Below are 12,549 nucleotides of genomic sequence, written 5' to 3'. Positions count from 1 at the left end.
TTTTTTCAAATGGGGATTTTGTTTTGTTTTGTCTCATATTTGACTCTCCTCTTTGAAGTGGGCATTGAGATGGACTTGTTGACTCAGAGGACACTTTGGTTTCTCTGTGTCACTCGCCTAGGCTCAGGACCCTGAACAATTCTTCAAAATAAATCAATTGCAGGAAACCCTCCCTATAGAAAACAACCCCCTATTTGTCTTTTCCTTCCCCTGAAATTCCAAACAACATGGAAATGCATCAGAAAAGTGAGCGTTGTCTGTAGCAATATTGTGTCTCCTTGTGTGAATCCTGAGAACTGAAGCTAAAGGCCAAAGGAAGAAGATATTCTTTCTCCCAATCCCTTGAGTGTTACATTCACTGAAAATTAATATTGAATCATTCAAGATCTCTTCTGTTCCCTAATGTCATAAGCCACATGAATTCAGAGACTATATCTGGGGTTTACATAGAACCAATGGAAATATTAAAGGGGAAATCTGATGTGGCTCATCTCGTGAATGTTATTACAAGGGAAGCTCTTATTTGATAAAATTACTTGTAGATCCTGGCTGGTGGTCTACTTGCTTAAAACAACATTCCCATATAATATTCATATTTCTAGCTTTATTTCTGAACCCTAACCTCAATTTATGTCCCTTTCTCTCTGAGAGACAATGAAGTATTATTGCTCAGGAGTTGGCCTCAGAGACAAAATAATGTGGATTGAAGTTCAGCTTTTGACAAGTACTAACCCTGTAGGTAAAAAGTGATGCAGGAAGGTGGCATAGGAAATAGAATTCTGGGCCTGGGATCAAGAAGACCTGATTCACATTTGTCCTCAAATATTATTCGAGGGACTCTGGAGACTTTGTTTACCTTTCTCCTTTCATGTGGGACAAGTCCCTTAACCTTTTGGTGCCGGAGATTGCTCCCCAAAATGAGATGTTTTAGATTAATTGCTAATCTGCATTGATAAAGGAAGTTTCTTTGCCAAGATTTCTTTACAAAAATAAAATTGTAGGCCTGGACAAAACCAAAAATTTATACCTGTATCTTTGTGGGCCCATGGGATTTAAAAAAATAATAATAAAATAAAAATAGTTATTGTTTTTATTGAATCCCTAGAGGTGAGCCAAACTGTCTATTTCTTCAAACGTTTTTCTTTTACAGAGCTGTAAAAACTGTCTTCCCTAATAAAAGAAGCTTTATTGTGACACGTTCTACCTTTGCTGGGTCCGGCAAATTTGCAGCCCATTGGCTGGGGGACAATGCAGCCACCTGGAATGACCTTCGTTGGTCTCTACCTGGCATGCTTGAATTCAACCTGTTTGGTATTCCTATGGTGAGTCTTCACTTCTTCCACTTCCCCAGCAGGCATGGATTATAGCAAGAATCACCTGCAGAAAGTCTCAAGCTTCTCTCCTGGGAAGAAATGCTTCATCCCAATTGATACTGGCCAGGACTTCCTTTATTTTCACTTTGAATTGCTTTCTAGAAGGAGTCCCATAAAGTTCGAGTAGCGAGCAGTCATTTCTATCATAATGGGGCCAAGTGTGGAGATCTCTTTATCATCTCTGATAATCTGATAAGGACAGTTTAGTTGATAAGGAAATAAGGACAGGACAAGAGAGTTGTCTTTTAACCTCATGCTTCCAGCTCTGTCTCCAGGAGCATGGAGTTTTATTATATATATATTTCAAGACTCATTTCACACAAAAGAACCCCACCGAAACTTCGCGTTTGTGCAGAAGCACAAATTATGTCACATCAAAGCACAATAAAGTTATAGTTTTACAAAGAATTTTCTTATGAAGATAATGCCGGATGAGAACCAGTCTCAAGGTTAAAAATGAGCCTCACTTTATCTAAAAGTTATTTTGCCTGAGCTTGCCACTCCATGACCTTGGGATGCCTGGAACAGTTAGAGAGATATACCCACAGCTGCAGCTTTACTCTGCTGAGTGAAAAAAGGCTGTTAACTCATTAAGTGCTGGTTTACTAAGAACTTAAAGTTTTCCTAGAAGGCTATAATGTTTTTCAATAAGAAAAGGTGTGGATCATAAAAGGGGTCAAAAGAGGAGTCTCAGATTTTTATCTACTCTTTTATTGGCTTCCCAAAGGAAAGAAATACTGTGAAGGAAATGTGCTTACAACTTGGGGATCCCCATTAGGCAGGAACAAAATGATAAAAGTTTGATGGGAATGTTAAAAAATGAAAATAAAACCAAAAAAATCTACTTATGCACAAAAAAGACCCATGCTCATAACTCGTTGTGATTCTAGGTTGGTCCTGACATCTGTGGTTATGCTGATAATGTCTCAGAAGAGCTATGCACGCGGTGGATGCAGGTTGGGGCATTTTATCCATTTGCCAGGAATCACAATGGTCAAGGCTACAAGGTAAGATTCTCAAGACCTTTTATCTAGACTGATTTGGGATAAATTAGGAGTGACTGATTTCCCCACCATGGTATTTGTTCATTGAAACTCCCCAATGGTCTGTTATATTTGGATTAATTTTTAAAAATTAAAAATGAAATTAGTCTTTTTTTTTTTTTTAAAGGAAATGATTTTTGGATAGACAGCTTCAGAGTTTATTCCTATCAGGGTACAGTGGATAGAACTTTGTGAGGTTCAAATGTGATAATATTTGGAAAATATATAGTGGTGCCTGGCACATTGTAGATGCTATATAAATGCTTATTCCTTTCTCTTCTCTCTTTGTTCAAATTTCCCTATTTCTGTCGGGAAAATTATTATCCTTCTAGTCACCCAGATTTAGAACCTTGATGTTAGCCTGCATTCTTCACTGTTACTTCAATATCCAAGCAAGATCTTTCTAACTCCACACCATCTCTCATCGCCATCTTCTTTTTACTCACATTGCTGCCCCCTAACTCTTTGTTTTTAAACCCTCACCTTCTATCTTAGAATCAATACTGTGTATTGGTTCCAAGGCAGAAGAATGGTAAGGACTAGGCAATGGGCAGTGACCTGCCCACGGTCATATTGCCAGGAAGTATCTAAGGGCAGATTTGAACTCAGGACCTCCTATCTCTAGGCCTGGCCCTCAATCTATTGAGCCACTTAGGTGCCCCTCATTCCTTACTCTTAACAAAGATCATCTGGAAGTCCACAATGGACTCCTAATTGGTCTCTTTTACTCACGTTCCCCAATACCACCACCACCACCGCCACCGTCACCTCCATTTCAAACTCCATATAACCACAAAAGTGATTTTCCCAAATAATATCTGTAAAGCACATTTAAAATCTTAAAGTACATAGCTATTACCAATTTATTAGGGGACAAATTGGCTTTACCACTAGTTTCTTTTCGTTTTCTATTGAATTTTTTATTTTAGAAGTTTTTCTATGATTCCATGATTCATGTTTTCTCCCTCCCCTCATTTCTCCCCACACCCAGAGTTGATAAGCGATTACACTGGGTAATAATACATCACTCAAACTCATTTCCATTTTACTCATTTTTGTAAAAGAGTAATCCTTTAAAACCCAAACCCCAAATCACATACTCATAAACCAATGGTAAATCATATATTTTCTTCTGGATTTCTACTCCCACAGTTCTTTCTCTAGATGTTTATCACTAGTTTCATCGAATTTATTACCATTGTTTTAATTTCATTTCTTTTTTTTAACTTTAAAGCTTATTTAATTAATTAATTTAGAGTATTTTTCTGTGGTTACATGAATCATGTTCTTTTCCTCCCCTCCCACCTCCCTCCTGTAGCCAATGAGCAATTCCACTGGATGTTACATGTATCATTGATCAAGAACTATTCTAATTTCATTTCTAATGAAATTAAGGAATTCAACCATCAACTTTCAGAAATGGCATCTAATCCCATCTCTTACCTCATTTAGAAAAAGCCCTTAAAACATTCCTTATAGCATCTATTTTAGTACATAATGAAAATTGCTGACGAAGAATAAGATATGAGAAAAGGTCATTGATTTGGCCACTCAAGGGGTCACCGGAGCTGTTGGTCACTCAAGAGGGTAATTTTGGTAGAGAAGTGAGGCTAGAATTTAACTATCAGGAAGCTGAAAAGTCAGTGGATGATGAAGAATATGAAACAATTGGTGTTCTCTTTTTGAACACTGTCACAAGGGTAGGAAGAGGGTGGATGAGTCACTTTGCCCCTTGAGGCATCAATTTCCTAATCTGCAAAATGAGAAGACTGTGTATTAGCCCAGTGATTCCCAAAGTGGGCGCCACCGCCCCCTGGTGAGTGCTGCAGTGATCCAAGGGAGTGGTGATGGCCACAGGTGCATTTGGGGGCGGTGAATAACTGTAAGGGGGCCGTGATAGTATGTGACAGGGGACGCTAGGCCAAAAAAGTTTGGGAACCACTGCATTAGATCATGATTTCCATGGTGCTATTGAGCTATAAATTTGGGGGATTTTCTGAAAAGGTATTATACTCAAAGAATGAGGAGAAACAATTAAAAAATAAAAGAAGACAACAATGGAGTGAAAGCTGAGTAATAAACATTATTAAGCACCTACTATGTGCCAAGTGCTGAGGATACAAAGGTGAAAAACAGTTCTTGCTATACTAGGAGCTCTCAGTCTAATGAGGAAGATAACAAGAAAACAACTATGTGCAAACAACCTATATGCAGGAAAAATTAAAGATAACCAGTAGAGGGAAGGGGGCAGTCAGATGACATAGTAGTTTCAAGGCTGGGCATGGAGTCAGGAAAACTTGAGTTCAAGACTGGCCTCAGACACTTACTCTATGTGACCCTGGGCAAGCTGTTTGACCCTATGATCTCTGTGTTCTCATATCTCAAAATGAGCTGGAGAAGGAAATGGCAAACAACTCCAATATCTTTGCAAAAAAAAAAAAAAATCCCAAATGTGATCATGAAGAATCAGACACAACTGAAAAACAATTGAACAAATCTAGCAAAGGAATTAAATCACTTGACCCTCTTTGCCTCAGTTTCCTCATCTGTAAAATGAGCTGGAGAAGGAGATGGCAAAGCAATCCAGTATCTTTGCCATGGAAACCCCAGATGGGGCCACGGAGCTTTGGGCATGACTGAAAAATGACTGGATGACAGTAGAGGCAAGGCATTAGAACGAAGGGGAATCTGGAAAGCATTTTTATATGAGATGAGGTTTTGGTTGGGGCTTTAAGGAAGCCAGGAGTCTAATATGAGGAGGGAGAATATTCTAGGCATGGAGAACAACTACTGAAAATGCATGGAATCTGGAGGTGAAATGTCTTGAGTGAGAAATAGCAGAGTAAGAGAATAGCTTTTCAAAAATTCCAAGCCACTAAACTTTTTTGGACAGATTTTTTTGAGGGTGTACAATTGGACATATCATCACTAGGTTCTCTTCATGTTCTAGGCTTGCACAAAACTAGTGGTTTGGAACATTTGGTATTTCGCACAGAAGGTTGTTGTTGTTCAGTCATTCCAACTCTATGGCCTTATTTGGAATTTTCATGGCAAAGATACTGGATTGGTTTGCCATTTCCATCTCTAGCTTATTTTATAGATAAGGAAACTGAGGCAAACAGATTAAATGACTGGCCCAGAGTCACAAAGCTGGTAACTGTCTGAGGCTAGATTTGAGCTTAAGTCTTCCTGATTTCAGGTTCAGTGCTCTATCCACTGAGCCATCCAGAAGATCAACTGGATGTTTTCATGTTTTGTGATCTATAATGACAAATACCTTTTCCCTTTTTCTCCTAGGACCAGGATCCTGCTGCATTTGGAAAAGATTCCCTTCTTTTGAATTCTTCCAGACACTACCTGAACATCCGCTATACTCTGCTGCCCTATCTCTACACTCTCTTTTTCCGAGCTCACACTCAGGGGGACACTGTGGCCCGGCCCCTTCTTCATGAGTGAGTTCCCTGATCTCCATATTGAATTCTGACATTCTAAAACAGAGACTCAGTTCTGACTGAGTCTACATGGTTCTATCTGTTCAGGTAAAAATTGAAAGCCATTCCAGGGATTACCAAGTGATTTCTTTTAGAGGAAAAATAGATGGATAGATGAACTTGGCAGTCATAAACAAATATGAAACTATTTCCAGATATAGAGATCAGAAAAAAAAGAGGATCACATAAGAAGCACTGAACTTACTGTGTACAGCCTTTTTTTTTTTAAAAGCATAGATCAAATTTTACATTGATCAAGTGGTTTTAAAATTGGATTTCAACAGGAATTTCCTATCTTGACTCATACATAGACATACTGTTAATTGGAAAAGCCTAAATTCATAGACTACTTTATCCTATTGTCAAAGAAGGATTTTTGAGCAGGTAGGTGACTTGGGAAAGGGGAGCTAGATGGTACAGTGGATAGAACATTGGTCCTGAAGTCAGGAAGACTCATCTTCCTGGGTTCAAATCTAGCTTCAGATTCTTACTAATTGTGTGATCCTTGATGTCCCTTAATGCTGTTTGCCTCAGTTTCTTCATCTGTAAAATGAGCTGGAGAAAGAAATAACAAACCACTCCACTATCTTGGCTGAGAAAACTCCAAATGGAGTCATGAAGAGTCTTACATGACTGAAATGACTGAAGGACAATCAAATGACACAGGCAAACTTGTGTAGATCATGCTGATAATATTCCATATAAATAAATAAGAGGGACAATGTACAAATGATCACAGTGTCCACAGTTACAGACATACTCTATAGGTTACTTTGGCAGAAGAAAGCATGAACAAAACTTTTATCTGCATCCACTGGTCCCACATGGGGGGGGGGGATAGTTTAAATTAAAGTGCTTTATGGAAAGAACCTTGGCTTGAAAAATTTTTCCTTTCTCATCAGTCTGATCTGGAAAATTGTTTTCCATCCTTTGAGGTTTATTCCTTTTAAGTAAGGTGTTATTTTTAAAGACCATACCTTTTTATCTTATTGAAATCCAGATATCTTTGGAACTGGTGAGTCCCAAATTTTAATTTCATCTTTTACTTCATTTCATTTTTAATCCATCCCTTTAGTTCTTCCCCCATCCACTGAGAAGGCCAACTATATCAACTATACATGTAAAATTATTGACATTTTTCATGAATTAGCTTAATCAATTCTCTTTGCTCTAACAGCCAGAACAGAACCTTTTGTGGGTTGATGAGGATATGGAGAGTTGAGTTGAGTTGAGTTGAGTTGAGTTGAGTTGAGTTGAGTTGGAGGAGGGCAGAAAAGAAAAGTAGTTATGATAGGAGACACTGCTTAGGAAACCCAGCCTTAGATAGGTACTACAGTAGAGGACTTTGGATCAGAGATGGTAATAGGTATTAAAGATGTCCTTTGACACTTTGTATAGAGTTTGCCCCATTTTTCTTCTTTGTAATACCACATAATAATCTGAATCCTTGAGCAATGTTGGAAGTAACAAATGATATGAACTATCCCCTCTGATCTCTGGTTCTCAGGTTCTATGAAGATAGTGATACCTGGGATGTGTATCGGCAGTTTCTGTGGGGTCCTGGGCTTCTCATCACTCCTGTTCTGGATGAGGTAATTTTGTTCATATGGACTCAGTATTATCATATTTGTCCCTTTCCCCCTTTAAAAAAAATCCTTATCTTCTGTCTTCAAATCATTACTCTGAATTGGTTCCAAGGCAGAAGAGGAGTAAGGGTTAGGCAATGGGGGTTTAGTGACTTGCCCAGGATGGCAGAGCCAGGAAGCATCCAAGCTTAGATTTGAACTCAGGATTTCCTTATTCTACACCTGATTTTCAGTCCACTGAACCACCCTGTCTCAGTGTTATTTTCAGCCTCTCCTACTTTCTGGGAACTAATCAATCAATAAACATTTAAGTACCTACTATGTGCCAGGATCTGTGCTAAGTGCTTTAGAAATATCATTTCATTTGATTCTGTTAGCCAAATTCTGATGACAAATTTGCTTAGGATTTCCACTTTCTCCACCTGACCCTTTGGGGATCTGCCTCAGTTGCCTGCATTTGTTCCTTTCGTTATTGGGGGGAGGAGTATTCTGTGATGGGAGAGAGCATCCCTGCTTCAGTGGGAAGGGTGTGGGTTGGGAAGTGTGTCAGGGAAGAACAATGGATGCTTTGCATCCCAGGCATGTAAAGGCTAATGCTTTGCTTTTGTTTTAGGGTGCTGAGAACGTGACAGCATACCTGCCTGATGCTGTCTGGTATGACTACGAAACTGTAAGTAGACTCCCTGGTGAGCATAGCTGCTTAGACAGGGCTTCCTGGAGGGTGCAGGGAAAGGGAATATAACTGTGGGAGAATCAGTCAACTCTGCTCTTGACATTTCTTTCTTTTTTTTTCTTTTAGAAATATGAATCCTTTGGTTTTATGTCACCTTTATTTCTGAATAATGCCTCACCTACCTACCTAGATATCTAAAAAAATCTTTACCTTCTGACTTAGAATTGGTTCTGAGTATCAGTTCCAAGACAGAAGAGTGGTAATTAATGGCTAGGCAATGGGGGGTAAGTGATTAAGTGACTTGCTCAGGATCACGCAGCGAGGAAGTTTCTGAGGCCAGATTTGAACCCCCTTGAGGTTTGCTGCTCTATCCACTGAGCCACCTCGATGTCTTTTTTGTAACAACCAATAAAAAAGGGGGGACAGGTCATCAAAACAAATCAGAATACTAATTGCCTAATGATATGCATCACGGTTTTTGCACTGAGATTCTACAGTGAATCTTAGGGAGAACAATGAAGTCATGGGATCTCTTTGATCATCTTAGTCAGACAGTCAGTGATGGTGATGTTTAAGTTGAGTATCAGCTAAGAAACTAAGAGCAGTAGAAGAATATTTTGAAAAGTTTCTAGGTTTTGTTTCTCCACCCTCTATGTGTATTTCCAATTCTATCCCTTTCCCTATAGCTCCACTTATAAAAACAAACAAAAAAAGAGCAATTCACTAACCCTAAATAACATGCCAACCAAGTTTGACATTGTATATGCAATGTTTCATACCTGCGGACCCCAACCTCTGCAAAATAGAGAGAGAGAAGTAAGATTTTTGCATAAATAGCTGACAGATAGATTTGGGGAATTGTTTATGCATTCAGATTCTTATACAAACCTCTCTGCGTATGGTATAAACCCACAGTAACTTAGCATCCCCAATGTGATAACAAGATGATGCTGACTTTAGAGTCTTAATGCTAAACCTGGAACCCAACTGAACAGTAGAAGGATAGGAACTTTAGTGCGGACAAATGACAAAGCATGTAATTGAGAAGTGATTCTATTCCTTTTCCTTTTTAAAAAACCCATTACTTCCATCTTAGAGCTGATAAGTAAGTTTTGGTTCCAAGGCAGAAGAATGGGAAGGGGTAGGCAACTGGAGTTAAGTGTCTTGCCTAGGATCACATAGCTAGGACGTGTCTGAAGCCAGTTTTGAACCTAGGACCCCTGATCTCCCAGCCTGGTTTTATATCCACTAAGCCTCCTACCCTGTTTGTGATTGATTCTCTTCCTAATGCAGCATATATTTGCTTCTGTACCAATTAGGGTGGCCACATACCCTGGAGAAAACAGCAGGTGCAAATGTCATTCTCACCAGAACAAATTGGACTCCATCTTCGAGGTGGCTATATTTTCCCCTTCCAGCAACCAGCCACAACCACAGTAGCCAGGTATGACATCAAAGGCTAGTCTCATTTCCAGGATTGAGTCATGGTTGGCCATTTCCCTGAATAGATGTGTAAATTACCTTGGAGTGGGCACTGTGGCTTCTTTACCCCAGTGATTAATTCATTTGAGTAGGTAAAAAGAGGGAATTAATCAAAAGGTTTGTCATTCAGCCTTAACATTCAGTCTTGGTTCTTCCTGAAAAAAATTATTGGCTTGATGTTTTACCCAATAGAATATTTTCAAAGTTCTCTATGAGAGACAATGCATGAGCACTGTGGACGCAGGGGTCAAAGAACCTGATTTTGAATCATGGTGTAGCCATTTACTAACTGTGTATGTCAATTAGTCTGTATAAATCTCAGTTTTTTCTTCTATAAAATGAATGTGATTGGACTAGACAGATTAGATTTTCCCTAAAATCTCTACTTCTGAAGCAATGGTTCTATTTTCTGTTTTAATTAAGTCATCATTCTTTATCCTTCGAGTTCTATGATTCTCTGCTCCTAATGTTCTTTCCTTTCTCATCTTTGAGTTTCCTAATCCACTAATCACAAGTCTTTTAGAAGATGCTATTTTATAAGAGAATGAGTGCTGAATTAGGACATGCAAGCTTCAGTAAGAAAGTTAGACTGGTCTAGATATGAGGGGAGTTAGAGGTAGTTGGGGAATTAATTTGGGGTTTGATGAAGGAGAATCTTGAAAATCTGGCACAGGAGGTTTAAGACTTGAACATGAAGGAAGCAGGGAGCCATTGAACATTTTTGAGTAGTGGAGTACAATATGATGAAAGTCATATTCAAAGAAGATTCATCTAGCAGTGTACAGCATGGATCTGGCAGAGGAAAAGATGCATTTAATCAGATACAGATTTTAAGTCTTTAGTGGCAATATCCTAAAATTCCTCCAGGTGGAAGTATTACTCCATGGAAAACAATGTCTTTTTTTTTCACTGTTAGATGAAGTATCTCAGAAAGAAAACATTTTCCCCCTATCCTTGAAAACGAGGAAAAGATGGCTTTTATGAATTCACTTGCTATTCAACTTTAATTTAAAAAAGAATTAAAATTTTATAATAGATTTTAGCAAGTATACTTACTTGTCTTAGTCAAGAGAATATTTGTTTTCTCTCAAAGAATATCAGCAAATGAATTTGTGTGAGCAACTTTCAATTGGTTTTTCATTATCACTGGTGCCCTAGACTGGACTTCTTGTCCCCTCTCTTAAACATATGGCGTTCTTATAGTTTGTGGGGCCTTTTGATGCTTAATTATCTTGAATTAATGTGACATTACAAGGTGATGAGCATTTTCAGCTGTCAAGAGCCATGAGTTAGTTAAATATACCTACCAACTGTGATTATATGAGTTTTCTATTTTTGCATGAAAATTGCAGAGCAAAAATATTTCGGTTGAGATTTCGGGGAGCTATGTCTCTTTGCTTGAAATAGTAAGGAAGAATTTGCACGCAGAGTTGGGAAATAGCCTGAGGGAGATTCTAAAGTCACAATGCTACATAGGTAAAAGAGTAACATTAAGCAATAACAGTTTAAACTGATGTGTTCTTATACCCACACACGTACATTATATATTAATGTATATATAAATGATAGGTTGTAAATATAGTTGCCTTCTGTTGAGGCTAAAAATAAAACCTTTCTAGATCCAGAAACACATGGAAACAGGTATAGAAATGTAGAATGTTACATATACCACTCACAGTGACAGGTTAACAGTTGAAGAAGGAATGATATTTTGCAATAAATTAAGAGCAGGCTTTACAAATACATTTATGATCCAGGATTATCACAAAATAATGAGGCTACTAGAAGAGTTTACTAAGGGAACCAAGAAGGACTACTGGATCATTTTGAAAGTCTTCCAAATGAGAGTGGAGAGACCTTTCATAATTTCTTTTCTGGTTGAGTTTAAGGTGGTCTTCTGGCTAAGTTAGAAAAAAAGCTTGAGCAACAGCTTTCCATATTTTAATTTACTGGAGAGGGTAAAAGTTTCTTAGAGAAGACGAGAGGAAGGAAAAGGAAGGTTCCAGGGAAGAAATCAAAAGGAAAATCATTTTGAGGAGCTGGAGCAAAATTATTTTAAAATTATTTTAAGAGATGAGTAGATTGAAAATGTGACAGTGAAGGAAGCCAGAGAGAACTTTTGTGTCTTTGGAACTATATTCGTAGTAGAAAATTGTTTTGAAGGCTAATTCCTAACATTCTGAGGGAGCAGCATTATTTTCATGGTCCAGAGATCACCAAAGTTTATCCATAGGCACTAACAAAAGAGAGAATTTCTATTACTCTTTCCTAAAGGAAGAGAGAGAGAAATCCTATTACTATTCCACAAAAGAAGAGTTATCGTTATTCTACTTGGAGGCCCAAGAGAAATATAGACCTAACAAAGCAAATCTGATGAATTGTCTTCTTGGGCATGGATCCAAGAACACAGAGACACTGAAAAGGCTTCACTAGACTTCATTTGATACCATTTCTGTTGATAAATGTAGGAGTGAATGATACAGTAAGCAGAACTTTGGAGTATCTTTTGAGAGACTTTATTTTGGATAAGAAGTTGAAGGATTGGAGGAGTGGTATAGTTGGTATTTTTATCTCTTTTAACTGATGAACATGACTTGGAAGAATTAAAAAAAAAAAGATGTAGGAAGTAAATGAATGGCTCTGGAGAAAATGTAAACAATTGGTTTTGAAATATGTCTAGAGATGATCATTGAATTTTCTGGTCCATAATTTCCAGAACACAGCTTATTCCCCTTTACCCAAATTAGGAAATTATTTGACCATCTCCTTTCTTATGGGGTTATCTTTTCCTTTTGAAATTCTAAAAATACCAACAATGACTTGGAGATCACAAACCTACCTAGAGAAAAAAATAAAATTTGCTTTCTTATTTCAAAATAAACCACACATGCACACTCTCAT

General features: G+C 38.1%; 1 protein-coding gene across 1 annotated transcript in view; it reads left to right on the top strand.

Annotated features, from left to right (window-relative positions):
• The window catches only part of LOC123249910 (maltase-glucoamylase, intestinal-like), a 183,852-nt gene that overhangs the window by 64,545 nt on the left and 106,758 nt on the right, over positions 1–12,549 (top strand). The window contains exons 14-19 of the mRNA XM_044679001.1: positions 1,151–1,322; positions 2,264–2,380; positions 5,714–5,868; positions 7,415–7,499; positions 8,107–8,163; positions 9,486–9,610. Of these exons, the coding sequence (XP_044534936.1) occupies positions 1,151–1,322; positions 2,264–2,380; positions 5,714–5,868; positions 7,415–7,499; positions 8,107–8,163; positions 9,486–9,610 (711 nt within the window). The remainder of the gene's footprint in view (positions 1–1,150; positions 1,323–2,263; positions 2,381–5,713; positions 5,869–7,414; positions 7,500–8,106; positions 8,164–9,485; positions 9,611–12,549) is intronic.

This window comes from Gracilinanus agilis, chromosome 5, assembly GCF_016433145.1.
Source record: "Gracilinanus agilis isolate LMUSP501 chromosome 5, AgileGrace, whole genome shotgun sequence".
NCBI lineage: Eukaryota > Metazoa > Chordata > Mammalia > Didelphimorphia > Didelphidae > Gracilinanus > Gracilinanus agilis.
This window is presented reverse-complemented; position numbering and strand designations above follow the sequence as displayed.